The sequence below is a fragment of the Microcaecilia unicolor genome, chromosome 1, assembly GCF_901765095.1.
Source record: "Microcaecilia unicolor chromosome 1, aMicUni1.1, whole genome shotgun sequence".
NCBI lineage: Eukaryota > Metazoa > Chordata > Amphibia > Gymnophiona > Siphonopidae > Microcaecilia > Microcaecilia unicolor.
Window position 1 is genome coordinate 281,379,021 of NC_044031.1, and position 26,160 is coordinate 281,405,180.

General features: G+C 45.6%; 1 protein-coding gene across 1 annotated transcript; it reads right to left on the reverse strand.

The window, feature by feature from the left end:
- Window positions 1–497: 497 nt before the first annotated feature.
- On the reverse strand, window positions 498–24,593 carry FMC1 (formation of mitochondrial complex V assembly factor 1 homolog). The gene is made up of 2 exons (XM_030207077.1): window positions 24,418–24,593; window positions 498–850 (listed from the first exon to the last, which is right to left on the reverse strand). The coding sequence occupies exons 1-2, from the start codon at window positions 24,556–24,558 to the stop codon at window positions 647–649; spliced, it is 345 nt and encodes a 114-aa protein (XP_030062937.1). The 5' UTR covers window positions 24,559–24,593; the 3' UTR covers window positions 498–646.
- Between the last annotated feature and the right edge of the window lie 1,567 nt (window positions 24,594–26,160).

Genomic DNA, 26,160 nt, shown 5'->3' on the forward strand with positions numbered 1-26,160 from the left:
TTGAGGTTGGAGGTTTTTGACCTATGATTATAGTTAGACCGTATACAATACATACGGCTACATCTGTATTTGAGCCTGAGCATTATTGTAAACGGTCAATTATGAGGTCTTTTCCTCCTCTTTTTGGAGCAGATATACAAGTACATACAAGTAAATATACTCACTGTTCCCGTAATTTTCCTTCTGTACACCAATGTGCATTATAGATTATTCTAATTTTTGATTGGTGTCATAGATCCTTTTTTCTTTGGTTGTTGCACTTAAACATTATGTCCAGCTTTAAAGTATTCCTTACAGGAGCACTGCCTGAGTTCTCAGAAGATAGACACTATCTGGTGCTCCTTGGAGTTCTCCATGTCAAGCTCTGTCCATGCCCAACCCAGTATAACCTCACCAAATGGAAGCCTGTGGCAGATCCATTTGCGGTTACCTTAACTTTCCGGAGGATGGCATTAAAAATTGTTTCTGAAGATATGACTAGGCGTTCAAACCAGACATGTCACTAAAGATATTTTTTATTTCAAGACAAATAAAGTAGAGAAACAAACAGGGCAAAACCAACTGGAGTCATTCTGATTAGGAGATGAAGGGACTATTGCCTGTTTCCTTCCCATGGCCCTAAGTAGAGGCTAGGCCTTTTCCATTGTCATTGCTCCCAGCCCTTCCCTCCTGGCTGCTGAGGCAGTTTCAGTCCCACCAGGCCAGCGACATCCTCTGGTGATCGCTCACCCTTGCTGTGGTATTCCTGATGTAATGCCAGATGTTCCCGCACACTGCGTAGGAGGCAGAGGTAGGTGGCAGCCTGGAAATGCAGCTCATGCTGGGCCCTGCACAACTTCTCACCGGTTACCTGCATAGGATGAGAATGCAGTCAAGATCAACACCCAAAAAGAGGCATCCCCTTCTTTCTTGCTGTAAAGCCCCAGGTCACGTCAGATGATTAGATTTTTTTATGGTTCTTGGAGACTGTCAGTTAGCAAGCACTAATATGATTTTTTTTTGGGGGGGGGGGGGGGAGGGAAGGGAATAAATAGATGCCCAAACTTACAAAAGAAGCAGGCAGAAAAGAATTGGAAATAATGTATTCATTTTTTTCCTAATAGTCATTCAGTACTGCAGCTCATCAGAGCGGGCACAGTGTTACCAGATGCCTTCAGGTCACAGACAAGCAGATCAATCTTGGTTTGGGCACCTTTACAGCTATAGACTATTCTGGCATCTCTTAGAAAAACTGAAAAGAATTTCAAAGGTGCCAGTGGGGAAAACCACACATGGCCCAGTCTGTACAGGATGACCTAGAGCCACCTGCTAACCCCTGTGGCTTTTTTTTTTAATAAATAAATGTATATAGTTTTCCAATCTATTGATTTGGCTGTGGCTCATTTTGAAAGGGTTCTTCTGTAATCAAGACTACAGTTGCAAATAGCTAATGGTCAGCTTGCCTGCCTGCCTCCCATAGTTGTTCTTGTAGAAAAGACTTGTTCGTACAGTTTATTTTTAACAAAATAAATTGCACAAGAGCACTGCTGAGTTGCACTATATTGTTTTTATTTAGATTAACTGCTTCAGATCTGGCTTTAGAGGCCAAGCAGCTGCATTTCTGGCAACATATGTGGCCCACTGAGCGAAAAGGTACCAAAAATGGGGTATGTGACTCAGTGGCGTTCCTAGGCTGGCTGACACCCGGGGCGGATCGCCTATGCCCCCCCGGCGAAATTACACCCGTGCCCCCCCCCCGGCGAAATTACCCCCCTCCCCCACCGGGTGCATTTTTACCTGCTGGGGGGGGGGTGCCGCGCACCTGTCGGCTCCGAGTCCGCTCGTTCCCTGCTGTTCCCTCTGCCCCGGAACAGGAAGTAACCTGTTCTGCACAGAGGGAGCAGCAGGGAGGGAATGAGCGGACTCGGCCAACAGGCGCGCAGCACGCCCCCCCCCCCCCCCAGCGGCATGCACCCGGGGCGGACCGCCCCCACCTTGGTACGCCACTGATGTGACTTATTTATACCACAAGATAGAGGGAAATCAACTGCATAATCCTGCCAAATTTCAGCCTCAGCTATGGACTAATTATGTCTTTAAAAATGAGAAACGTTTTTCAATAAAAAAAAAGTAATTAACCCACTTTAGATGCCTGCAGTTTTTAGGCTGTTGAACATGAAAAACATCAAAGTTGTAAAAAAAAAAAAAATGCATAGTCCAGTGGTTCCTGGAGATACCCCAGCCAGTAAGGATTTCAGGATATCCACAATGAATATTCATGACAGACTTGCATCCAGTGGAGGCAGTGCATGCAAATCTCTGTCATGAATATTCATTGTGGATATCCTGAAAACCTGAGTGGCTAGGGTGCCTCCAGGAAAAAAAAGGCACTCATTGGAGGTGTGCTCAATCCCTACAAGAATCAGTCAAGCAGGAAAAAGCAGTAGGGTAAGTTGGCTCTTTCCAAAAAAATGAGGGAGACGTACATACGATTCCAAATCATGCTCATCAGTGCCATATCTTGCAGCCATTTGAGGTATATCATGCGATTTCCTGTAATCATGGTACAATTTTGTTTGTTTGTTTTTTCTTTTTGTTTTTCTCTTTCTATTGTTTTCTTGATTTTTAGAGCAGCAACTCAAATTAATAATTTTGCAAGTTTTTTTTTAGTGCTCCCCAGTACTATATTTATTATCCTTTTTAAAACTTGTATGCACAAGTAAGCAGTATCCCCATTAACATATTTATCTTTTCTTTATAATTCCTCTTTTTGTAACCCTTTTTGTAATTCCTTTTTTTTAATTCCTCTATTTTTATCTGACACTTAGTCAATACAACATTTCCACATTATAGGCATAACAGATTGTAAGCTCTATTGAGCAGGGACTGTCTCTCTGTGTCAGGTGTTCAGCGCTGCTTGCATCTGGTAGTGCTATACAAATGCTAATAATAACAATAACAGTGCCTGATCCTCTCATGGCAATAGCTGTCTCATAACATTCACTCTTCTCTTCCTTCCCTCATTCACTTCTTATTTCATTTTTACAAGTTTTCTGAATGATAAGAACATTTACTTCTAGAAATTAGTGAATGTATATCTTTTTCTCCCCCATGTAGGTATTTCTACACTAGTTTTGTTTCTTGTTTCAAATAACCTGAAACAGAAAATACCACATGAACATATCAGGTCTGTAGTCTAGAATTTCACTTATAACAGGTTTTCAATGTTTCATGATTGTTTTATCAATGTATCATTTATTATTTTACTAGTAAAAAAGGCCCGTTTCTGAGAGAAATGAAACGGCGCTAGCAAGGTTTTCTTCGGAGTGTGTATGTTTGAGAGAGTGTGTGTGCGAGAGTGTGTGGGTGACAGAGAAAGAGTGACTCTGTGTGCGAGTGTGTGTGTGTGTGTGTGAGAGAGAGTGTCCTGTGGTCTCAGGATCCCCTCCCCCCTCTGTGGTCTGAGGTGCGCCTCCTCCCCTCTGTAGCAGAAGGTGGATTTTGAGCATGGCTTAGTTAATGTTTTGTTGGGGAGTGTGTGAGTTGTATGAGCAATCAGTGCTGCCATTTTGGTGTTGGGGGTTTGTTTGGGGGAGGGTACCATTGTTGCACATAATTGTATGTGTTTGTGTTGTTTGTAGAGGGGTTGGGGGTGGGGGGTCAGAGGGTGTGTGTGGGTGATTGAGGTATATAGGTGTGTGTGTATGTGTGAGAGAGAGAGAGATGCTGTCTGTGCATGTGTGAGTGAGATAGATGCTTTGGGCGGGAGGGAGGGAGTGGAGCTGGGTAACTTGTATCATTGTGTTCCACAATACCTACATGAATTAGGGGTGTTAAGGCAACTCTGCAATGCCACATAACCTTCTAAAGTTTAAGCTGAGTAAAAATGCAGCCACCTTTTTAACCCAGCAAGTTTTACATCCCGACACCTGCAGTGTTTAGAAAGCACAAAGCCAGAGGCATTTTGAAATGACGGATGTTATGCTAGCACTGTTGAGCATCCTCCCCAAACCCGTTTACAGCATGATAGGTGCGCACGCAGGGATTGTGCCATGAACTGTGAATCGGGTTGGAAGCGCACTGTGCCCCGTTGCCAGGGCAAGAGAACCGTCGGGCGAGGTGAACGGCGTGGTGCGCGCTCGCCTTCAAATGCAAACTGCCTTCCTTAAAGGGCGCGGGGTTGAGAAAGTAAGGGGGGTAGAGGCAAAGGAAAGTGAGTTCAAGTTTGTATTATATTATGAGAGAATGTAGTGTGGTAGGCGCACAGGGCGGTGTTACAGTTGTACCTGAGCAGTGATCGGATAATGTCAGTTTGGTGGCAGTGACAGTTGATTTGTAGGAGTATACTGCATGGCTTGCGGTTTTCTTTGGTTTTCGTGCCTTGTGCCTTCCCCGCCATCGACGTTATCGTGTTTTTGACAGTGCAGGCCATTCGGTGAGTGTAAGGAGCTAGAGTGCAGGCCATTCGGTGAGTCTAAGTGCTCCGCCCTTGACGTCATAACGTTGTGACGCAAGGGCGGGGCACACACTCATGGTATCTACACCAGCACAAGTAGGAGAGTTTGAGGCTTCATTAGAACGTTGGAGATGCGTTTTATATAGAGAGATTACTACCTTTTATTCTGAGCAATTATTTTAACGTACATATGTACATCTTTTTCAATCAATGAGTATAAAAAAATTCTTTCAATGTTATATTTTAGATATGTGTACTCTTATATATTATTATCTAGCATCACGTCTATATCAGCCTTTGTATTTTATTATTATTACTAGCCGTTGAGCCCGTTAAAACGGGCTAGTATGGGGTTTTTTCAAGGCCCCCCCCCCGGGTCACCGCCGCCGCCACCCCTCCACCCGGCCCGGGCCCTCTCTTCGCTACTGAACTTACGTTGCCGAAACGCAGCACGCAGATCAGCAGAGCTCCTGTCGGCCTTCCTTCTCTGCCTGTGTGTCCCGCCCTCGTGTGACGTAACGTCAGCGAGGGCGGGACACAGGCAGGGAAGGAAGGCTGACGGGAGCTCAGCTGATCTGCCTGCTGCGTGTCGGTGATGTAAGTTCAATACCGAAGAGAGTGCTCGGGCCGGGTGGAGGGGGGGCGGCAGCGACTCCGGGTGGGGGGAGCGGTGGCGGTGACCTTGAGGGGGGAGCGGTAGCGACATCGGTGGTTCCCTCCCTCCACGCAGTTTCCCTCTCTGTCCCGCCCCGTCATCACATATTGACGCGGGGGCGGGACAGAGATGGAAGTCTCTACTGCGCATTTGCGGGTGAGTACGGTCACTCGCCATTTATATGTTTGATTAGCATTTGTATTTTCATGTATACTTCCAAGTTTTTGGTTTTTGTATAAAACATTTTTTTATTAAGTTAGATTTTGTACATGTATACTCTCATTATGGTTTCCTTAGTATCACATGTTTATATTGGCCTTTATATGTTTTTGTAGACTTCTGAGGCCGTTGCTCTGGCGCCAAAACACAGCAGCTGGGTCGACTTGTTTTGGTATCCTATATAATAAAACGCACCTCCAACATTCTGAAGCTGACTGCATGGCTGAGGCATTCCTGCTCTCTGTATCCATCTCCTGAATTGACATCACGTACTTCCGGGTTTGTCACAAGCAGAAGTGACCAACCACACGAGGTTTCTCGGCTTCAGAATGTTGGAGGTGCATTCTATTAAATAGGATTGGTCAGTTCCTTGAAGCACAGCCAGAGCTCAGCGTCCTGCACAGTAATGCTCAGACACCAGAGAGAGAGAGGGGGGGGCTGACACCAGAGAGGGGGGGGAGGTATCTCTGTCACACACACACACTCTCTCTCTCTCTCTCACAGTCAATGTCTTTCTCTCTCACTCTCACAAACTCTATGTCTCACACTATATCACATTCACTCTCTATGTGTCACACAGTCACTCACACACTCTCTTGGTCTCATACACTCATACACTTGGTCTCACAGTGAGTCTGTGTCTCACACACACTCTCTCTCGCACACACTGTATCTGTGTGAAACACATTCTCTCTCACACACTGTTTCTCACATGCATACACTCTCATTCTCACACACACACTCTCTCACACAGACATACTTGCACCCAGACTCACTCACTCTCTCTCTCTCACACACACGCACACTCACTCTCTCTCTCACACACAGTCACTCTCACATACACTCTCTCAAACATACACACTCCGAGGAAAACCTTGCTAGCGCCCGTTTAATTTGTGACAGAAACGGGCCTTTTTTACTAGTCTCTCAATAAAGATTTGGAATCATATATACGTCTCCCTCGTTTGGGGTGCCTCCAGGACCAGGTTTGGAAACCACTGGCACAGTCCAATTCTACTGATCCTAAAAATGAAAGTTTCCCCTCCAAAGTTTTATAGCCTTTATCTCTTGTTATTTGAAACCCACTTTTGATACCTATTTGCTCAGTGGGCCACATATAGGTTGCTACTGTGCAAGAGTGTCACAAAACAGAAATAGGAAAGGAAATGTTATTTACAAACACATCAGCTACCCTGAATTTGCCAACTGTCAAAGAACACTAAAGCATGACATTTAAATATGAGAGTCAGCTTAATAGCTCAGATTTAAGCATGGTGAATCAGTCAGGGTTCAGGATGCTGTGAAGACAGTGTTCACAGCCTCAGGGTGCAGGAGGAGTTGTGTCTATCATATGATGCGACATCTAGATGGCTCAATGGGGGGGGGGGGATCATGGTTGTCAGGCTCCAAAAGGAGCCAGCCTACATGGCCTATACGCTCAGGATAATCACTGCAGTAGTCTAACTCAAAAGTGTGTGTGCATGGGAATGGAGAGGGATAAACCAGAAAGAAAAAAAATCCCTCATTATTGTGAATAAAGGCTCCCGGTGCCAGATCCCAGCTTGGTTCTGACTAGTCTGGAAGAATCAAGGAGAAAATGGCCAGGCTGAGCAGAAAAAAAGAGAAATGTTCACTCTATTCACATGCTGGCCATTCTTATAAATCAGTGATAATCTTAATCAGTGGTGTCAGTATATGTGACAGAGTGGGGTCTCACCTTCTCCCTCTTTTTCTTTTTACTCTTGCTCTTCACCCACTCCCACCCCCCACTGTAACTCTCTTTGAAAGAGTATCAATAGAGGCTTTGTCCTGCTTCCCCTTTCCAGGGCCCCCAGCCTGGCAACAGCAATATGGGCTCAGCTCCTGCCAACTAGGAAAAGTCCTTGCCAACTGCATCTTTTTAATCTCCTACATAGTAACATAGTGAGTGATGGCAGATAAAGACCTGAACGGTCCATCCAGACTGCCCGACAGTCACACTCATTATCAATTCAAGATTAAATAAACAATGAACGTGAGATTACATACTTGATCACGGTCTTTCTTTGGTGTTTCTGGGACATAGAGCGTAGAAGTCCACCCGGCTCTGTCCTTACGTTCCAACTACTGGAGTTGCCGTAATTGGAACATAACCCCACTAACTGGATTCCTTTCCCTCCTGCACTGCAGCCTAGCTCCACTTTCACAACAAATCCCTGAGCACAGGCTAAGCTGTTCCTATCCAAGGGTCTAGTCACAGGGAAAGTGCTAGGTGAACAAAGGACCTCCACAGAACCTTCCACATCCCTATCCCCTTCTCTCATGGCAAACATTCACACGCCAATTGCATGTGTAAATGATTAGAATGTCGGCACTATTCTGTAAATACGCATCTCTCTTACACAGCGTGCATTTTGCAGGCGCTGCACACACTTTTGTGTATTATAAGTTACACATGTATCTCTGGCATTAATTATATGTATATATCTAACCTCTTACACTAGTGGTACATAAAGGACAGCAGGCATCTACTTTTCTTTATAGAATATGCTCAGTCGAGTGCTCTCTAGGTACAAAAACAGAGTGAGAGCCCACAAGGAACAGAAAAAAAAAGTCTTGCTTGAGTTTCAGCAAAGTCTTCCCTACTAGAGGTATGGGAGGATATGCATACAGAAGGCCCAATGCAGGAGAAAAGCATCTGACGCTAGTCTGTTGTGGGCCTGAAGTCTGGAACAGAATTGAGGGACTTTGTGATTGATCTGAGTGGCAAAAAGATCCACCGAGGGGGTGCCCCACGCTCGGAAGATCTTGTGGACAACGCCCATGTTTAGCGACCACTCGTGAGGTTGCATGATCCTGCTCAACCTGTTGGTCAGACTGTTGTTTACGCCTGCCAGGTACGTGGCTTGGAGAAAAATGCTGTGAAGGTGCACCCAAAGCCACATCCGGACGGCTTCCTGACACAGAGGGCGAAATCCGGTGCCCCCCTGCTTGTTGGTATAATACATGGCAACCTGATTGTCTGTCTGAATCAGAATGATTTGGTTGGACAGCCGATCTCTGAAAGCCTTGAGAGAGTTCCAGATCGCTCGTAATTCCAGGAGGTTGATCTGAAGATCCTTTTCCTGAAAGGACTAAGCTCCTTGAGTGTGAAGTCCATCTACATGAGCTCCCCACCCTAGGAGGGATGCATCCGTCGTCAGCACTTTTTGTGGCTGAGGAATTTGGAATGGACGTCCCAAGGTCAAATTGGATCGAATGGTCCACCACTGAAGGGAACTGCAAACGTCGGTGGAGAAATGGATCACATCCTCTAGATCCTCTGTAGCCTGGCACCACTGGGAAGCTAGGGTCCATTGAGCTGATCTCATATGTAGATATGCCATGGGAGTAACATGAACTGTGGAGGCCATCCCGCTTATTTTCGAAAGAGAAGGTTGGCCATCTTCTGACACAAATCGGGAGATGGCCGGCCACCTCTCAAGGCCAGCGAAATTGGCATAATCGAAAGCCGATTTTGCCCGGCCTCAACTGCAGTCCATCGCGGAGCCGGCCAAACGTCAAGGGGGCGTGTCGGAAGGGTAGCAAAGGCGGGACGGGGCGTGCTTAAGAGATGGCTGGCTTCGCCCGATAATGGAAAAAAGAAAGCTGGCCCTGACGAGCATTTGGCCAACTTTACTTGGTCCCTTTTTTTTCAGGTCCAAGTCCCAAAAAAGTGCCCGAACTGACCAGATGACCACCGGAGGGAATCGGGGATCACCTCCCCTGACTCCCCCAGTGGTCACTAACTGCCTCCCACCCTCAAAAAAACAACTTTCAAAACTTTTTTTGCCAGCCTCAAATGTCATACTCAAGTCCATTGCAGCAGTATTTATTTATTTATTTATTGCATTTGTATCCCACATTTTCCCACCTCTTTGCAGGCTCAATGTGGCTTACAATATATCATGAATAGTGGAAATACATAAGAAAATATACATTTGGTATTACAGAAGTATCTTGGGTATCATGATAATAACAGAACATAGTAGTAGATTAACAATCAAAAATATTATAAGACAATTCTGGGTGAATGTATAGGAGTTCATATTTGTTGTTCTTTGTGGTATGTCTTGTTAAAGAGATGGGTCTTCAGAAGTTTGCGGAAATTAATTAATTCATAGGTCGTTTTTAAGTTGCATGGTAGCGCGTTCCAGAATTGTGTGCTCAGGTAGGAAAAGGTTGATGCATGCGTTGTTTTGTACTTTAGACCTTTGCAGTTGGGGAAATGCAGATTAAGGAATGTACGGGATGACTTTTTAGCATTCCTGGATGGTAGGTCTATCAGGTCTGACATGTAGGCTGGGGCGTCTCCATGAATGATTTTATGAGTTAGGGTGCATATTTTGAACGTGTTGCGTTCTTTAAGTGGGAGCCAGTGTAACTTTTCTCATAAGGGTTTAGCACTTTCATATTTTGTTTTTCCGAATATTAGTCTAGCTGCAATGTTCTGAGCTGTTTGGAGTTTCTTGATTATTTGTTCTTTGCAACCAGCGTAGAGTGCGTTGCAGTAGTCTAGGTGACTTAGTACTAATGATTGTACCAGGTTACGGAAGAAGGTCCTTGGGAAATAAGGTCGTACTCTTTTTCATTTCCACATTGAGTGGAACATCTTCTTGGTTGTGTTTTTCGCATGGTTCTCAAGTGTTAGGTGTCGATCAATAGTGACGCCAAGAATTTTTAGGGTGTCCGAGATTGGAAGAGGCAGTTTTGGTGTGTTCATGGTGGTGAATTTGTTCGTGTTATATTGCGAGGTGAGTACTAGGCATTGGGTTTTTTCTGCATTGAGTTTCAATTGAAATGCATCCGCCCATGTGTGCATGATATGTAGGCTTTGGTTGATGTCGTTGGAAATTTCTTTTAGGTCTTGTTTAAATGGGATGTAGATCGTTACGTCGTCAGCGTAGATATATGGGTTGAGGTTATGGTTTGATAGAAGTTTGGCCAATGGTATCATCATTAAGTTGAATAAGGTCGGTGAGAGGGGGGATCCCTGTGGAACTCCGCATTCAGGTTTCCATGTAGCTGATGTAGTCAAGTTAGATGTCACTTGGTATGACCGTGTGGTTAGGAACCCCTTGAACCAATTAAGAACGTTGCCTCCAATTCCGAAGTATTCAAGAATATGTAGTAGTATCCCATGATCAACCATGTCGAAGGCACTGGACATATCAAATTGTAGAAGTAGTATGTTCTTGCCATTTGCAATCATTTGTTTAAATTTGTTCATGAGGGTGACTAGTACCATTTCCGTACTGTGGTTAGATCGGAATCCTGATTGGGAGTTGTGTAGTATTGAGAATTTGTCTCAATAGTTTGTGAGTTGTTTGGTTACCATCCCTTCTGTTAGTTTGGTTATTAAGGGAATGGATGCTACTGGTCTGTAGTTGGATAGTTCGCAAGCACTTTTCTTTACATCTTTGGGTATGGGGGTGAGTAGAATGTTTCCTTTCTCCTTTGGGAAGAGTCCAGTTTGTAACATATAATTCACGTGATTCGTGAAGTCTGTTATAAATTGTTGAGGAGCTGATGTCATGAGATTGTTTGGGCATGTGTCTAATTTGCAATGGGATTTGTCAAATCTTTTCAGCGTTTGAGAGATAAGATCCTCCGAGAGTATCTCGAAGTTGGTCCAGGTTCTATCTGCTGGGTATACACCAGGGTCTGGATCTAGACAGTCAAGGAGTACGGCATAATCGGTGGTACTGACTGGTATTCAAGTCGCAATTGTACGATTTTCTCATTAAAGTATTTCGCAAGGTTGTCTGCTCCTGGTGTATCTTTGCTGTTGTTGGTTGTGATTGGTGTGACATCTAGTAGTTTATTCACGAGTTGGAAGAGTTTATGTGTGTCTTTGTAGTTTGGTCCAATTTCAGTTTTATAAAATAATCTTTTAGTTTGTCTTATGGTATATTTATATTTTCTTTGAAGTTGTTTCCATGCGTTAAGTGTGGGGTCATCTTTCTTTTTGTTCCACGCACGTTCTAGCCTTCTAACTTGTGTTTTAAGTATACAGATCCCTAGAACAGTTTTCGTGGGTGCAGTGGACTTCAGGCAGGCGGACCCAGGCCCACCCTCCTCTACCTGTTACACTTGTGGTGGAAAATGGGAGCCCTTCAAAACCCACCCGAAACCCACTGTACCCACATGTAGGTGCCCCCCTTCACCCCTTAGGGCTAGGGTAGTGGTGTATAGTTGTGGGTAGTGGGTTTTGGGGGTTTTGGGGGGCTCAGCACCCAAGGTAAAGGAGCTATGCACCTGGGAGCTTTTTTTTTTTTTTTTTTTTAATTTTTAGAAGTGCCTTCTAGTGTGCCCGGTTGGTGTCCTGGCATGTCAGGGGGACCAGGGCACTACAAATTCTAGCCCCTCCCACGACCGAATGCCTTGGATTTGGCCAGGTTTGAGATGGCCGGCCTCGGTTTCCATTATCGGCGAAAACCGAGGCTGGCCATCTCAAACCTGACCATCTCTGACATTTGGCCGGCCCCAACCGTATTATCGAAACGAAAGATGGACGCCCATCTCGTTCGAAAATACAGTTGGCCCCGCCCCTTCACGGCGCTGTCTTCGGAGATGGGCGCCCTTAGAGTTGGGCATCCCTGGTCGAAAATGCCCCTCCATGTGTCCTAAGAGTGTCAACATCTGCCGAGCTGTGATCTGTTGAGACGCTCGAGCCAGGACACGAGGGCCAGGAGATTTTCTGCCTTGCCCGGTGAAGATAAGCTCAAGACATCCGTGTGTCGAACAGAGCTCCAATTAACTCTAATTTTTGAACTGGAACAAGATGGGACTTGGGATAATTGATCACGAACCCCAGTTGCTCTAGCATTCAAATAGTGAGCGCCTGCCTCCGAGGTGCTCTTCACCAGCCAATCATCGTGATAAGGGAACACTTGCACTCCCACTCTGCATAGCGATGCTGCGACAACTGCCAGGCACTTTGTAAAAACCCTGGGCGCAGACGCGAGGCCAAAAGGCAGCACACAGTACTGAAAGTGGCGAGTCCCCAACCAAAATCGAAGATACTTCCTGTGAGCTGGGAGTATCGAGATGTGGGTATAGGCATCCTTTAAGTCCAGAGAGCATAGCCAATCGTATTCCTGAATCATGGGGTGCCGAGGTAAATCATCCTGAACTTTTCTCGGACTGGGAATTTGTTCAGGGCCCTTAGGTCTAGCATGGGATGCATCCCCCCTGCTTTCTTTTGTACAAGGAAGTACCTGGAATAGAATCCCAGCCCTTCTTCCCCTGGTGGAACGGGTTCGACAGCACTGGCCTTTAGAAGAGCGGAGAGCTCCTCTGCAAATACCTGCCTGTGCTGGGAGCTGTAAGAATGAGCTCCTGGTGGGTATTTGGATTCCAGATTGAGGGTGTATCCTAACCGGACTATTTGAAGAACCCACCGGTTGGAGGTTATAAGAGGCCACCCTTTGGTGAAAAAATATTAACCTCCCTCCAACTGGTAAGTCGTCCTGAACGGACACTTGCACTGTGGCTATGCTGCACTGGAGCCAGTCAAAAGCCCGTCCCTTGCTTTTGTTGGGGAGCCGCATGGGCCTTAGGTGCACGCTATTGACGAGAACGAGCACGATAGGACTGAGCCTGGGTAGGCTGCCAAGAAGCAGACGTGTACCCACGCCTATTGTAGGAATAGGGAGCACTCCTCCTCCCTCCAAAAAACCTCCTAGATGAGGAGGTGGTAGCAGAAGACGGCGGGAGAGAGAATCCATAGCATTACGGTGCTTTTTGGTCCGATCAACCACATCCTCTACTTTTTCGCCAAAAAGGTTATCCCCCCAGCAAGGAACATCTGCCATTTGCTGCTGGATCTTATGATCGAGGTCAGAGACACGCAGCCATGAGAGTCTGTGCATCACTATACCTTGAGCAGCTATTCTGGATGTCACATCAAAAGTGTCGTAAGTACTCCTGGCCAGGAATTTGAGACACGCCTTCTGCTGCCTGACCACCTGGTGAAAATGTTCAGCGAGCTCCAGAGGAAGCGCTTCGACCAAACTGGACAGTTGCCTCACAGAGTTCTGCAAGTGGATGCTCGTGTAGAGCTGGTATGTCTGTATCTTGGCTGCAAGCATAGCGGCCTGATACGTCTTCCTCCCAAAAGAATCCAAGGTCCTAGACTCTCTGCCTGGGGGCGCCGAGGCATAGTCTCTAGTACTCTTGGCTCTCTTGAGAGCAGAATCCACCACCATAGAATCATGAGGTAGCTGAGACTTCACACTCACCGGCTCTCCGTAGACTCTGTACTGGGACTCAGCTTTTTTGGGGATCACTGGATTAGAGAGAGGGAACTACCAGTTTCGCATAAAAACTTCCCTGAGTGTGTTATGCAAGGGAGCCGTTGCAACCTCTGTAGGTGGAGAAGGATAATCCAAGACCTCGAGCATCTCGGCCCTGGGCTTATCCACAACCTCCATAGGGAAGGGAATATCCTTAGACATTTCCCGAACAAAGGAGGAAAAAGAGACTCTCAGGCGGAGACATCCTTCTTTCAATGGGCGGAGTAGGATCAGAGGGGACCCCATAGGACTCTTCTTCAGAAAAGTATCTGGGATCTTCCTCCTCCTCCCATGAGCGCTCATCATTGGTATCGGACAAGAGCTCTCCAAGAGCAGCCCGAACCCGAGCCTGTCTCGACGTCGAGGAATGATGACCTCGAGGGGGATGTCGAGAAGTCAACCCTGTCTGGACTGCGGCAAAGCTTCCCCCACCGACGTCGAAGGGGAGTTGACCCGGGTGGCAGCCGACGCCAATGCTGCAAGCGGCACCGAGGACGGGGACCTCACCACAGGCGAAGGACCAGATGCCGCTTCAACAGTCGGTGCAGAAGAACAGCCCTGATGCGCTCGTCGAGACAGAAGACCGACGCATCAGCACCTCCTATATAGAGGGTGAGCGGTCCTCTTGGCACCGACGCTTCTCGGGTGCCGAATCCCTCAGTTCCCCGGAGCTCTCGGTACCATGCATAGAACGAGATCGATGACTGTGCTTCTTAGCCTTCGCTCGACGCCCATCATCGAGACTCCTCAATACCGACGAGAAGGAAATGGAATCCTCAAGCCTCCTCGGGCCGGGTCCGAAGAAGGTCGGTCCCGGGGGGCCTGCATAGCAGTAGGCCTCGAGACAGATGGAGACCCACTCGATGCCTCGCTGCTCCCAGCGCGATGTGGTCATTCGGCAGCCATTACCTGTGCTCTCGAAGTCGATGCTTCCCTCGACGTCGACGCTGCCGACCTCGATATCGATGCCAATGTCGAAGGACCGGACCGATCAGCAAAACGTTTTTCCCGTAGAGCCTCCCAAGACACTTGGGTCCGTTTTTTCATTAAAGGCCACAGCTTACAAGCAGCTGGAAGATGATTGGGCCCAAGGCACTGGAGACACCACGAGTGGGGGTCGGTACCCGAGATGGTCCGGTTGCACCGAGTACAACGCTTGAAGCCGCTGGGTGTCCTCAATGACATGGATGGAAAAACGGCGGCTGCGAAATTAAGACTCGATGATGCCAATAAAACAGGCACAAAAAAGGAAACAAAAACCAGCCGCTGCGAAAAAGGAAGGAAACAAACTTAGTGAGAAAAACTAAGGAAATAAAGGGAAAATAAACCTTTTTTTTTTTTATTTTGTCGAAAACAAAAAAGAAGAAGGAAGTGGTAACGCCCAAAAGTCACCTGGGCCAAAAGGAACACAGCTGAAAACCGTGTCACCTCAGACGCAGATGAAACGAAACTGAGGAGGGCACGCTCACGCCGCGGGCAGGAAGCCGTTTGTGCATGTGTGGTGCGCTCTGCCCGCACGACGGAGCATTCTCGAAGGTTTTCTGTTTTGCTTGCAAAGTGTTGCCGGTTTTCTGGGCCGCCGCAGACGTCGACCCAATCTTGAGAACAAGCAGCTTGCGTGTCCTCGGAGAAAGAAAACTACAATCTTTTTAGTCTGAGTAAAATAAAATTGTACTTCTACCTGAGCTAGCAGAAATTAGAAAAAAATAGAATAGATATTTTGAGACCAAGGGGCTCACCACATCTACCACCAGCTGGAGACTCAGAATACTGAGGTTTCTAGGGGGCTGAGCGTGGCTCCTATAGGCTGCCTCAAAATCAGTCTTCTCAGTCTCCACCTGCTGGTAGATGTGCATAACTCAACAGTCATTCTGGGCTGGTCCGGAGGGATGCTAAGGAATATTTTCTCAGATTTGTTTTAAATTTACTATATTGTAGCTTCATTGCGTGCCCCCTAGTCCTAGTATTTTTGGAAAGAATAAACAAGCGATTCACGTCTATCCATTTTAATTCATTTATCCAGACTGTACATGCACATGATATTGCTTTTTAAACTCAAAGGGGAAACCTAAGGGCAGTTGAACAATTAGGTATAAAGTGTGTTGTTTATGATTATTTGTTTTGGACTGCTTTGGGTCCTACTGATCTGTACATCTGCTGTCTGGAAGATGAAAAAGAGGAAATAAAAAATAAATTTCAGATGTACTCTGATGAAGTTGATGTTTATTGTTGCAGTGTGTGTATGGATGCCTGTTGTGGAGTATGCATGTGATAATGTTTGAATAACTGTCTATACTTATGGCTATGGCTATGATTTCTGAACATGTGGCATCATTAAAGGAGACTTTTAAATCCCAAGTTGGGTATATATGCTAATCTAAACACTGTTAAATGTTTCAGACATATCCATCAACTTGCTCCCATGAAGTTATTATCGTCCAGAAAAAGAGAAGATTTTTCAGATTGGCACAGTACAAGCCATCAAAAGAACAAAATATCAGAAAACCAATGGACTGTTATAGCCCATTTAGTTATGTATCCATCAACTTGCTCCCATGAGGTTATTACTGTCCAGAAAGATGACCTCTACAAAAGAGATGAAGTGAAGATGTGATTCCATGTGCCCCAATGAAAGGAGAGTTTAATTTTACTTCCATTTAATTTCAATATATTTCATCTTAATAACACCAGGCTTTCCCATGCAGATTACAACAATTGAGAAGAACCCATCAGGAAACAAGCTATCCTCACTGAGATTTGGCCATGTATTACTGTATTGTATAGAACAGTGTAGAAAAATGCGAACAAAATACAAAGAGTTTAATATTGCTGTTTCTACCAGCTATAATTAATTTTTAATGCTGTTTTAGTGATTTTCAATTTTATTTCATGATATATATCTACATATGGGAGCTTTCAAATAAATAAAAAAGTATTAAAAAAAACCATAGGCAGTCACATGTGTTTGCTATTGTTTTTATATAGAAACTAGGAAAAAATGCCCGTTTCTGAGCGGAATGAAACAGGCGCTAGCAAGGGGCCCCCTCCCTCCGTCCCTCGAAGCTACTTGCCTTGTTCGCTGTGGGCCGTTTCAGCCCTCGAGTGTCAATAGCTCCGCCCTCGACGTCATGACCTTTTGACGCGTCATGACGTTTTGACGTGAGGGCGGTGCACACACTCCAGGGCACACCGGCTATCTTGGGCGCCTCAACTTCCGTGGAGCCTTCAGAACATTGGGGTTGCCTTTTATATAGATAGATATCTTTGTTAACATCATAAGCGAAAATAAAGGCATATAGCACAGCACTGAACCCCACAATACAGCACTGCAAGTAACAAAACAAGCTTTTGAGCAATGACAAAAAACATACAGAGCTGCACTGGTATGACCTTCCACCTGCTAGATCGAGAGAATACTGAGGTTTGGATGGCTGCACATGACCACATATAGCAAACTTCGGAGTTCTCTCTATCTCCATCTGCTGGTTGAGGGACATAACCCACAAGTCTCTGGCTTGATCTGTGGGACGCAATGGAAAAAACATTTTGAATATAACCCTCCCCCCTTTATAGATCCCTCAAAAACTCCCCAAACCTCCCCCCCCCAACTCCCCTTTCATCCTCTCTTAAGTGAGAGAAAGCAAAACCTACAAGGTTTAATAAAACAATATAAGCTTCAGTGTCATGCCAAGACACTGAGCTTTACCCAGTGTCAGGAGGCTATAAGGTACTGCTGGAGCACAGGTGAAAGCCTAATCTTCCCTTGTAGTAAACCTCTGCCTGGAATACTGCAAGGGAAATGCATAAGTGAAGGTGCATTTTATTGGGCAGACTGGATGGACCATACAGGTCTTTATCTGCCGTCTTCTACTATGTTATGTTATGTTACAAGTTTGCTATTGTTTTCAATAATAATTGCTATAGTTTTGTTCTGACCAATATGTTGACAAGCTCCACCCACTGCCTTCAGCTAGGATAATGGGCCATATAGGATCATGCCTTCTCCTGTCATTAAACCTCCTTAGCTGGTCCAAACTTCAGCAGTTGTGGACTGTAATTGCAAACCTTGCCCATTATCTAGTTTTGGATACTATGATCCACAACCACAGAAAAAGAATTCAGCCAAATTACACTACTCAGCTGTATTACTAATTTCTTCTAAAGCCCCCCTCCCCTACTGTAAAAACAGCTGACTCCTAGATCACAATGTATGTTTTATTTTATTTTCTCAAGTTTTGCTAGACTTGGCCAATCTCCTAAAGCCCTGCTATGAACCTTTGGTGTAGGGGACAATTATTTTTCACCTCAATTTCTCCTGTTTTTGATGTACTTTCTGCCTGCGTTCCAGTATAGCCAAATTAAAGGTGGGATTTAAAAAGCGCAATAGAGAATCCGCATGCTTTTTGCTTGGCATGCGTATTTCAACAAGAAAAAACAACAACCTTTGCAAGAGCAATGTTGTGGTTGGTAATGAAGAGACACAGGAAATTCAGTTATAGACATTCCGATAGTAAATAGGCCAGAACCCACCTACAACAGATTGTTATCCCATAGTACTGTAAAGTACAGGTTATATCTTTTTTTTCATTTAAAAATTATAGGTCAAAATAGTGCAAAGCTCCTGCTGATACCATAAAGCACTAAGCAGCACTTGACTTGACACGTGTAGAAACAGAGACCTAGCAGGCAGACAGATTTGAACTGAAGAACCAGCAATGTTCCTAACATGACAATATCGCAATGGCAAACAGGAGAGAAGGAATCCAAAGCACAGGAAACCAAGCTAAGCAAAAACACACAATGGGCCTCCAAGAATGGGTTGGCATCCAAAGTTTATTGAAGGACCAGAAATGATTTGTATTTTGGCATAACGCTTGCATCAGGAATCCTCACTATCAGTAATATAATCAGGTTAACATCTTCTGCTATTTCAAATGTCAATGGGCAATGGCCACATACATATAGGGGAAAAAAAAAAGTCTATCTCACATAGGGTTACCATATGGCTCCAGAAAAAGGAGGAGGACAGATTGAGCCAGTCTAGGTTTTACTTCCATTGCTCCTTTTTCTGGAGCCATATGGTAACCCTAATCTCACGGCCCAGTGAGACAGACCTTTCATCTGATATTCTCTCACTAGGCCTGGAGATAGACTTTTCATTTGACGTTATTTTTAACCTTTACACGTGTTTGACATTGCCCATTGACATTTGAAAGAACAGGGGACGTTTACTAATATTGACAACACCTGAAGCAGGCATTACGCTGAAACACGGCTTGTGTCGGGTCCTTTAATAAGATTTGAACATCAAAGTTGCAACAAGTTCTTATTAATGGGCATATCTACAGTGAATCAGACTCAATGAGTTTCACAGTCTGAACTATGAGTGTGTATATAGACAGGAGAATAAGCAAAGGGAAGCAAATATAAACAAAGAAATGATCCAAGCACAGAGAAGTTTAAACAAACATCTTAAGACACAAATTCTATATGCTCAAGGAGAGCTTGAGAAATCCCAGGTGCCAGGTCACCATGGCAACTAGAAATTTCATTCTGGTGTTTGGCCTTTTTTTTTTTTTTTTTTTGCTGCTACCACAACCAGTGCCAGAACAGGAACTTATTCCTCCCTGCTCCATGTGTAAGCCTGAGACACATGGTGCAAGAGCTCATGTGTTGGTCTCAAGTTAATGCAAAAGTTCTTCCATCACATGACTCAGATTTACACAAAGCTGCGCAGTGCAGGCAGGAAGTTCCTGCTCCAATGACGGTCATGGACAGCAGGGTAAGGATCAGTAGCTCTAATGGGGAAGGGGTAAGAAACTCACTGGCTTGCTGAGTGGTGAGGGGTAGCTGGGTAAGGGGGGGCTGACTGGCTTGAGGGAGTAGGGATTGTGCTGTTACTGACTGCCTTGCTGAGTCATGAGAGCTGGTTGGGGCTGTGGCAAGAGCAGAGGATGGCTGATGGTTTGCTGGAGCGAGGGTGGGGTGATTGGCTTCTCAGGTTCCTGAGAAGCAAGGACTAGCTGGTTTTCTGGGTGGTGAGGGCTGGCCAGGGTAAGGGAGACAGGAAATGGTGGGAAAATTTTATAAGGCCTGTGTTCAAGATGATTTATTTTTCAAGAGCACAGAGATTAACAATTAAAACCTATTCATGATCTAGAAAACTGGACAGCAAGGCTAGAGAGCTGACCTGAGCAGGACAGCAGAACCCAGTTAGGGCAGGTCCTTCCTGCTGAACTGGATGATCCCATGGAATCACTGAGGAAGATGGGGCTAATTCGGCTCAGGAAAGCAAATATTTTCACTGCCGCCACAACTGGCAACACATTGTAAGTCTGTACCCATCAAGCCATGGGAGACCAATGGCAGTACACTGCACCACCTCAGCCCAACTAAGCATTTGAGCAACAGAGCTTTACAGCAGTTTGTGTGATTTAGAAGGTTCAGTCAGGTCTGAGTGGCAGAAAAACAGAGGAATCAACCCAAGGCTCCACTGCTGCTCTCCTCCTCCTGATGTCTGATCAGTGCTGGGAGTGGGGGGAAAGGGGTGGAGAAGTGAGCTTGACGATTGAGTTGCGGGATGGTGATTTTTTTTGGGGGTGGGGAGGAGAGTAGGGATGTTATGAAGGAGGATCCTGGGAGACAGGGATTCGGGCTGCAGATTTCTGAAAGTAGAGACGTGTAGACAGTTGCAGGCTGAAAAGGTTTTAAGTGGCAGAGTTGATGGGAGTAGCATGAGAGGTTGGGTAAATTGGGTACCTATGAAAATAGGGCTGAGGAAAATGAATTGTGAATATATACAAATCTGTACTATGGAGGGATGAGAAAAGGCACCTGGGATAGAAAAAAATGAGAGAACAGTTTGAGAACAAAGAGAAAGACAGCCTAAATGGGAATGCAAGAGGAGTCTAAAGTACACATAAAGTACAGAAAGGTTGCAAGAATCTTGCTGGAGGGCCAACCTCATGTTTGTTAGTTCCTCCCCAGTGCTCTCAGTCGTATGATCCTTAAAGAACTAGTACAAGACAAACTATCACCTTATCTTCCTACAGTACATACTGATGGAAGTAGCCAGTGTGAGGGAGGCAGATGATTAGCAGACTTTGAAATTGTACAGCTTAACCCAAATAACCAAGTGACTCTGCAGAGGCAGTATTCCTGTGAGTCTGCTTCAGCACAATACTGAGAGTTGGTTGACTTTGTGGCATGTTTGCAGCAATACTGTCAGGCTTCTTCCCTGGAAGCACTGGGTTTGTGAGCCCTTGGACCACTCCCGTGGAGCAGCAGTGGCAGGCAAGATCACCTTCAAAGCAGAGACGAGGCAAGGCTGGACTGGAACCCCGGACTGGAGTTCGGCACAGGAATACACAGGACTGGAACGCACCGGATGGGTGCGCACTGGACTGGAACACCCTGGAGGTGAGCCCACTGGACTGGAACCCACGGGACCGGAACCCGCTGGACGGGAACACACTGGACCTAGGCTTCACCTACGCTTAGCCACCGTTCCCCGAGGGTTGAGCCCTCAGGTTCAGGCAGCCGGCAGGGCTTACAGGAAAACTGGAACTAGGAAGCAGGAACAACAGGAATCAGGATACAGAAGTGCCCCCTGGCACCTAGGCAAAAGCAAGGCAGATAGGCAGGGAATGTCCGGGTTCCGGCAATAGTCAGGTCTGGTCACAGGCAGAGAATATCCGGGTTCAGGGAGTAGTCGGGTCAGGCAACAGGCAGCAAGTATCGGGGTTCAGGCAGTAGTCGGGTCAGGCAGCAGGCCACAAGTATCGGGGGTCAGGCAGCAGGCAGCAAGTATCGGGGGTCAGGCAGTAGTCGGGTCAGGCAGCAGGCAGCAAGTATCGGGGTTCAGGCAGTAGTCGGGTTAGGCAGTAGGCAGCAAGTATCGGGGTTCAGGCAGTAGTCGGGTCAGGCAGCAGGCAACAAGTATCGGGGTTCAAGCAATGGTCAGGTCAAGCAACAAGCAAAGAATATCTGGGTACAGGCAGTAGTCAGGTCAGACAGCGGGCAGAGAGTAATCAGATTCAGGCAATGGTCAGGTCAAGTAGCAAGACTATGGCTGGCGCTCCAGTAGCAAGGAGTACTGGCAGCGGACAAGACTAGGGCTGAAGCTCCAGAAGCAAAGGAAAACACACACGGGAAAACCAGAAAGCTAAACACAAGAAAACTAGTAAAGCTGTACACAAGCCAACAAGAAAAGCTATGCCCAAACTACTAGTAACAAGCTAGAAACTCACACTGAACTGGACAAGGTAGCAGTGCACAGAGCACTCTAACATACCAGGGACCTTAGACAATGCAAAGGCAAAGGCTGCAGTCTCTAAGTGATTAATAAAGCCCTTCAACACCTGAGGAGCAGCTGCAGCCATCAGTAAGCAACTACAGAGGCTGTCCAGGCACAAACAAGAGAGACAAGTCCAGCAGCCTGGAAGAACCGGACTGGACTCAGCTAAAGTCTGGAACGGGTAGGAACAGCAAGACAAACTATGGCAGCCACTGGCTCTGGCCACCAGCGGGTGAGAGGAGCACAAACCAAGGAGCAGGCAGAGCACACACAGAACATAGAGAGACTTAGACTACCTAGGTGCAGCTCAGAGGAGCAAACAGAGCCAGGCTGGAGACAGAGGTAGAGCTAACTCAGACAGCACCCCCAGGTGCAGTAGAGTGGAGAAATTAGAGTCATGCTGGAAGCAGCCAGCACACAGAAGGAAAACTACTCCAGAAAGGATAGGCAGAAGCCAGCTTAGAAGCTGACCCCCAGAAATAAGGTAAGTCTGAGGGTGGTCACGGTGGTCCATCCAGAAAATTTTCATTTCTGCCTATCTTTAGAAGTGCCCTGGTGGGCAACTTGAATTCAACCGATTCTCTTTTAAGGGAAGGGAAAGGGAAATGGGACTTGATATACCGCCTTTCTGAGGTTTTTGCAACTACATTCAAAGCAGTTTACATATATTCAGGTACTTATTTTGTACCAGGGGCAATGGAGGGTTAAGTGACTTGCCCAGATGAGGGCTTAGCCTTGGTTTATAACTGGATTACTGCTCATTGAAGTTAAATGCGAATAAGACTACATTAACCTGGTTAAGTAATCGTACTGACATCAAACCTATGGCACAACATTGGGTGTAATATTCCATTAGACGCAACAATGAAATTCTAGGTGTATATTTGGATTTTGCTCTAACTATGGATCCTCAGTTGTGAGGAAAGTTTTCCATAAGCAGCTCCAACTTAAGACAACCAGGGTCCTACTTTAGAATTATACTGCAAGCACTCTTAACTAATTTGGATTGTTGTAAAATTATTTATGTGGGCTTATCATTAAATCTGATTCAGATCTTGCATGGGGGACCAGATTGCTAAGGTAGTGTGTAATCCATTATGGCAGCTGACACTAAACAGACATATTAGATAATATATTTCTGAAAACAGATTTATGTTTGATAATACAGGCATTATTTTAGGGGTCACCCAATTGCAATTTATTGGATGCTGGAACAACTACAAAATAACTACTTAGCCTGCAACTAGTTCATAATATAGCAGCAAAATTAAAGAGCTCAGAGATGTGAGAGAGTGTCACCAACTCTGAAGGAATTACATTTGCTACTTATTTTGTTTCATTTTAAATTTTAATAATGGTTTTCAAAATCTCATGGGGTTTGGCCCCAAATTACTTCCTGGATATTGAACAAATTTATATTACTAACTGCTCAGATCTGCTCGAGACACTTTGGTAGTCAATGCTGTTTAACGAAAGAAATTTCTATCAACCATCATAAAGAATACTGGCAAGATTCAGCCCCTCCAATCAGGAATAGCCTTCCAGGAGAAATGAGATTGAAACAGAATTATATGAAAGTTTGCAGAATGGTTAATACTCGGGCAGACACATGTTACCTTTTCTCTCCTGTTTCTCCTTTCCTTACTATCCCATTTAATTAATGTAGTTCTGCATCTTTCCACCATGTTTTCTTGGTTTCCAGTTGCATTTGTCAGTACTGAAAGCCCCAGGTAACATTTTCAGCATTGACTTTTCAAACATAGGGCTTTTTTTTTTAATTTCTGTGTGTTAAATGCTGATTTGCTTTGATTGGGTCTGCTATGTACATACCAAGTGTAAAAAAATTAGATATAATAGGCATCTCTGAGATTTGGTGGAAGGAGGATAACCACTGGGACACTATCATACCGGGGTACAAATGATATTGTAGTGATAGGGTGGATCGAATTGGTGGAGGGGTAGCATTGTATATTAAGGAGAGCCTTGAATCAAACAGATTGAAAATTCTGCGAAAATTTGTCAAGAAGAATAACGGATGATAATGGAGGAAAAGGAGATAAAACCCAAGAAAGGGAATGTAAGGACCAATGGGCTAGAGATAACCAGGACCTTGGATTGGTAGGGGACGGGAGGGATCCAGTGACATATATAAAAAAGAAAGGTATAACGAATGGAAAAGGAAAGGGAAACAGGTAGAACAGGGAAATAAAATAACAAGAAAAAAAAGTATTAAAATATATGCTGCAAAAGTAAAAGAGAAAAAGAGACAACACGAAATTAAACAAAAGACAGAAAAAATGTAATAGAGAGAGCGAGCTAAAAAAAAAATCAGTCTGAAAATCTATGTAAAAACACCAACAGATAGAAACTACTTTACTGTCTGATTTAGGCCCGAAGGCGAATCCTCGCGAGTTACGACTGTCCTGTAACTTTTCTCATACACTGTAATCATAAATATCCCCACACACGCTTCACTCATCCGTTCCCTTTCCCCTACCCGATTGCGGTGGAACTGTTCCCTGATGTATCTATAGGCTGCCGTGTCCCGATACGGCAGCCCAGAGGCGCCGTTCACGTGACGCAGCTCTCGGAACACAGCCCTGAGCGTACGAACCGGAGATCCTAAGGGCGCCGCCATCGCCTCAGAACGGTCTGACGCACGCAAGGAAGCTGAATTAGCAACGCAACTGTGGAGCTTCAATGACAGGAGCCGGCCTGACGTCAAAGAGCTCAAATGAACTGAAGCGTCCCCTGCTGCCTCCTGCGCAACTGCCATATTGGCCAGAAAAAGACAATAGCAAACCTGTGAGGTTTTGTTAAACCTCCTCGGTTTTGCATTCCCTCTGTTTTCGATGGATCTGTGAAGTGGGGGTGGGGGGGGGGGGGTTATATTCAAAATGTATTTGTCATTGTTCCAGGAAAGGGAATTGATATACCGCCTGTCTGCGGTTAACAATGGATTTATTTTTGTACCTGAAGCAATGAAGGGTTAAGTGACTTACTTGCCCCATACTTACAAGGAGCTGTAGTGGGAATGAAACCCCGCTGCACTATGTGTCTTTATATTTTTTTCTTATGACGATAAATATATTTCTTTATAACAGGAAAAAAAAACATATAGTGCAGCACTGAACTCCAGAACACAAGGTCTCTGGAGCATCGACAAATTAATTTTGAATTTAGCCCCCACTTCACAGACCCCTTAAAAACTCCCCAAACCCCACCCACGATCCCCTCCTAAGAAATGCAAAACCGAGGAGGTTTAATAAAACCTCACAAGTTTGCTAATGTTTTCAATAGCGATAGCAATTGTTTCGTGCTGGCCAGTATGACGGCAAGCTCCGCCCACTCCTTCAGCCCAGATAATGTTCAATTGTAAAGCGCTGCGTACGACTGGTAGCGCTATAGAAGTGATGGGCCAGATAAGATCATGCATGCCGGCCAGGCTCCTCATTAAACCTTCTTGGAGGAGTAGCTGGCTGGGTCGTGTAGGACGACCATCTTGATTCTTAAGTATAATTCTAAATCTTGGCATAAGGCTTGCATTAAGCACAGCTCTTGAGCGCAAGCCTAGAACTCCATAGGGAGGAGAGAAGGAGGAGGAAGAAGTGCTGGCTGTCCAGAGATGCAACAGCCTACTGAAGCTGGGCCCCGATCTGAAGTGGGGAAACGTGCATGTTACAATGCAGAAAGGATTCAGTGCCCCGCCCCCTCCCCTCTCTACTGCCCATCTTCTACCAGTCTTGTCTGCTGAAGGAAAAGCCCTGCAGCCATTTTCCTGCCCATCTCCATAGCACCGTTCTCAGTGGTCTCCTGTGCTGCAGCTTCGGGTTTTGCTTGATCAGTCCAATGTTAAGCTTTTCTCTGGTGTTGGGAATCTTGCCATGGCTCGGCACAACTGTAATGCCAGCTCTGAGCTGGTATAGGGTTTACAGCGGAAACAGCACCCTTGTCTGGCATGCTGTCCGCTGAACATTGGGAAGGAATAGCGAATGATCTCATGAGCAAATTGCGCGGTTCCTTCCTGCGCTAGTTTGTTCCCGCACTCCGGGCCTCTGAATATTCTGCACAGGTAAACACTGGCGCTAGTCCAGCACTAATGGCCTCTAGTGCCTACATTTACTTTTGAGCATTGGGCCTTAGGTCTAGATGCTCAAAACTCCAGCGCTGTACAAAACAGTGCCAGAAAATACTGCCACAACAGTGCCAAAGAATTACTTCCTAATGCTCAACGCTAATA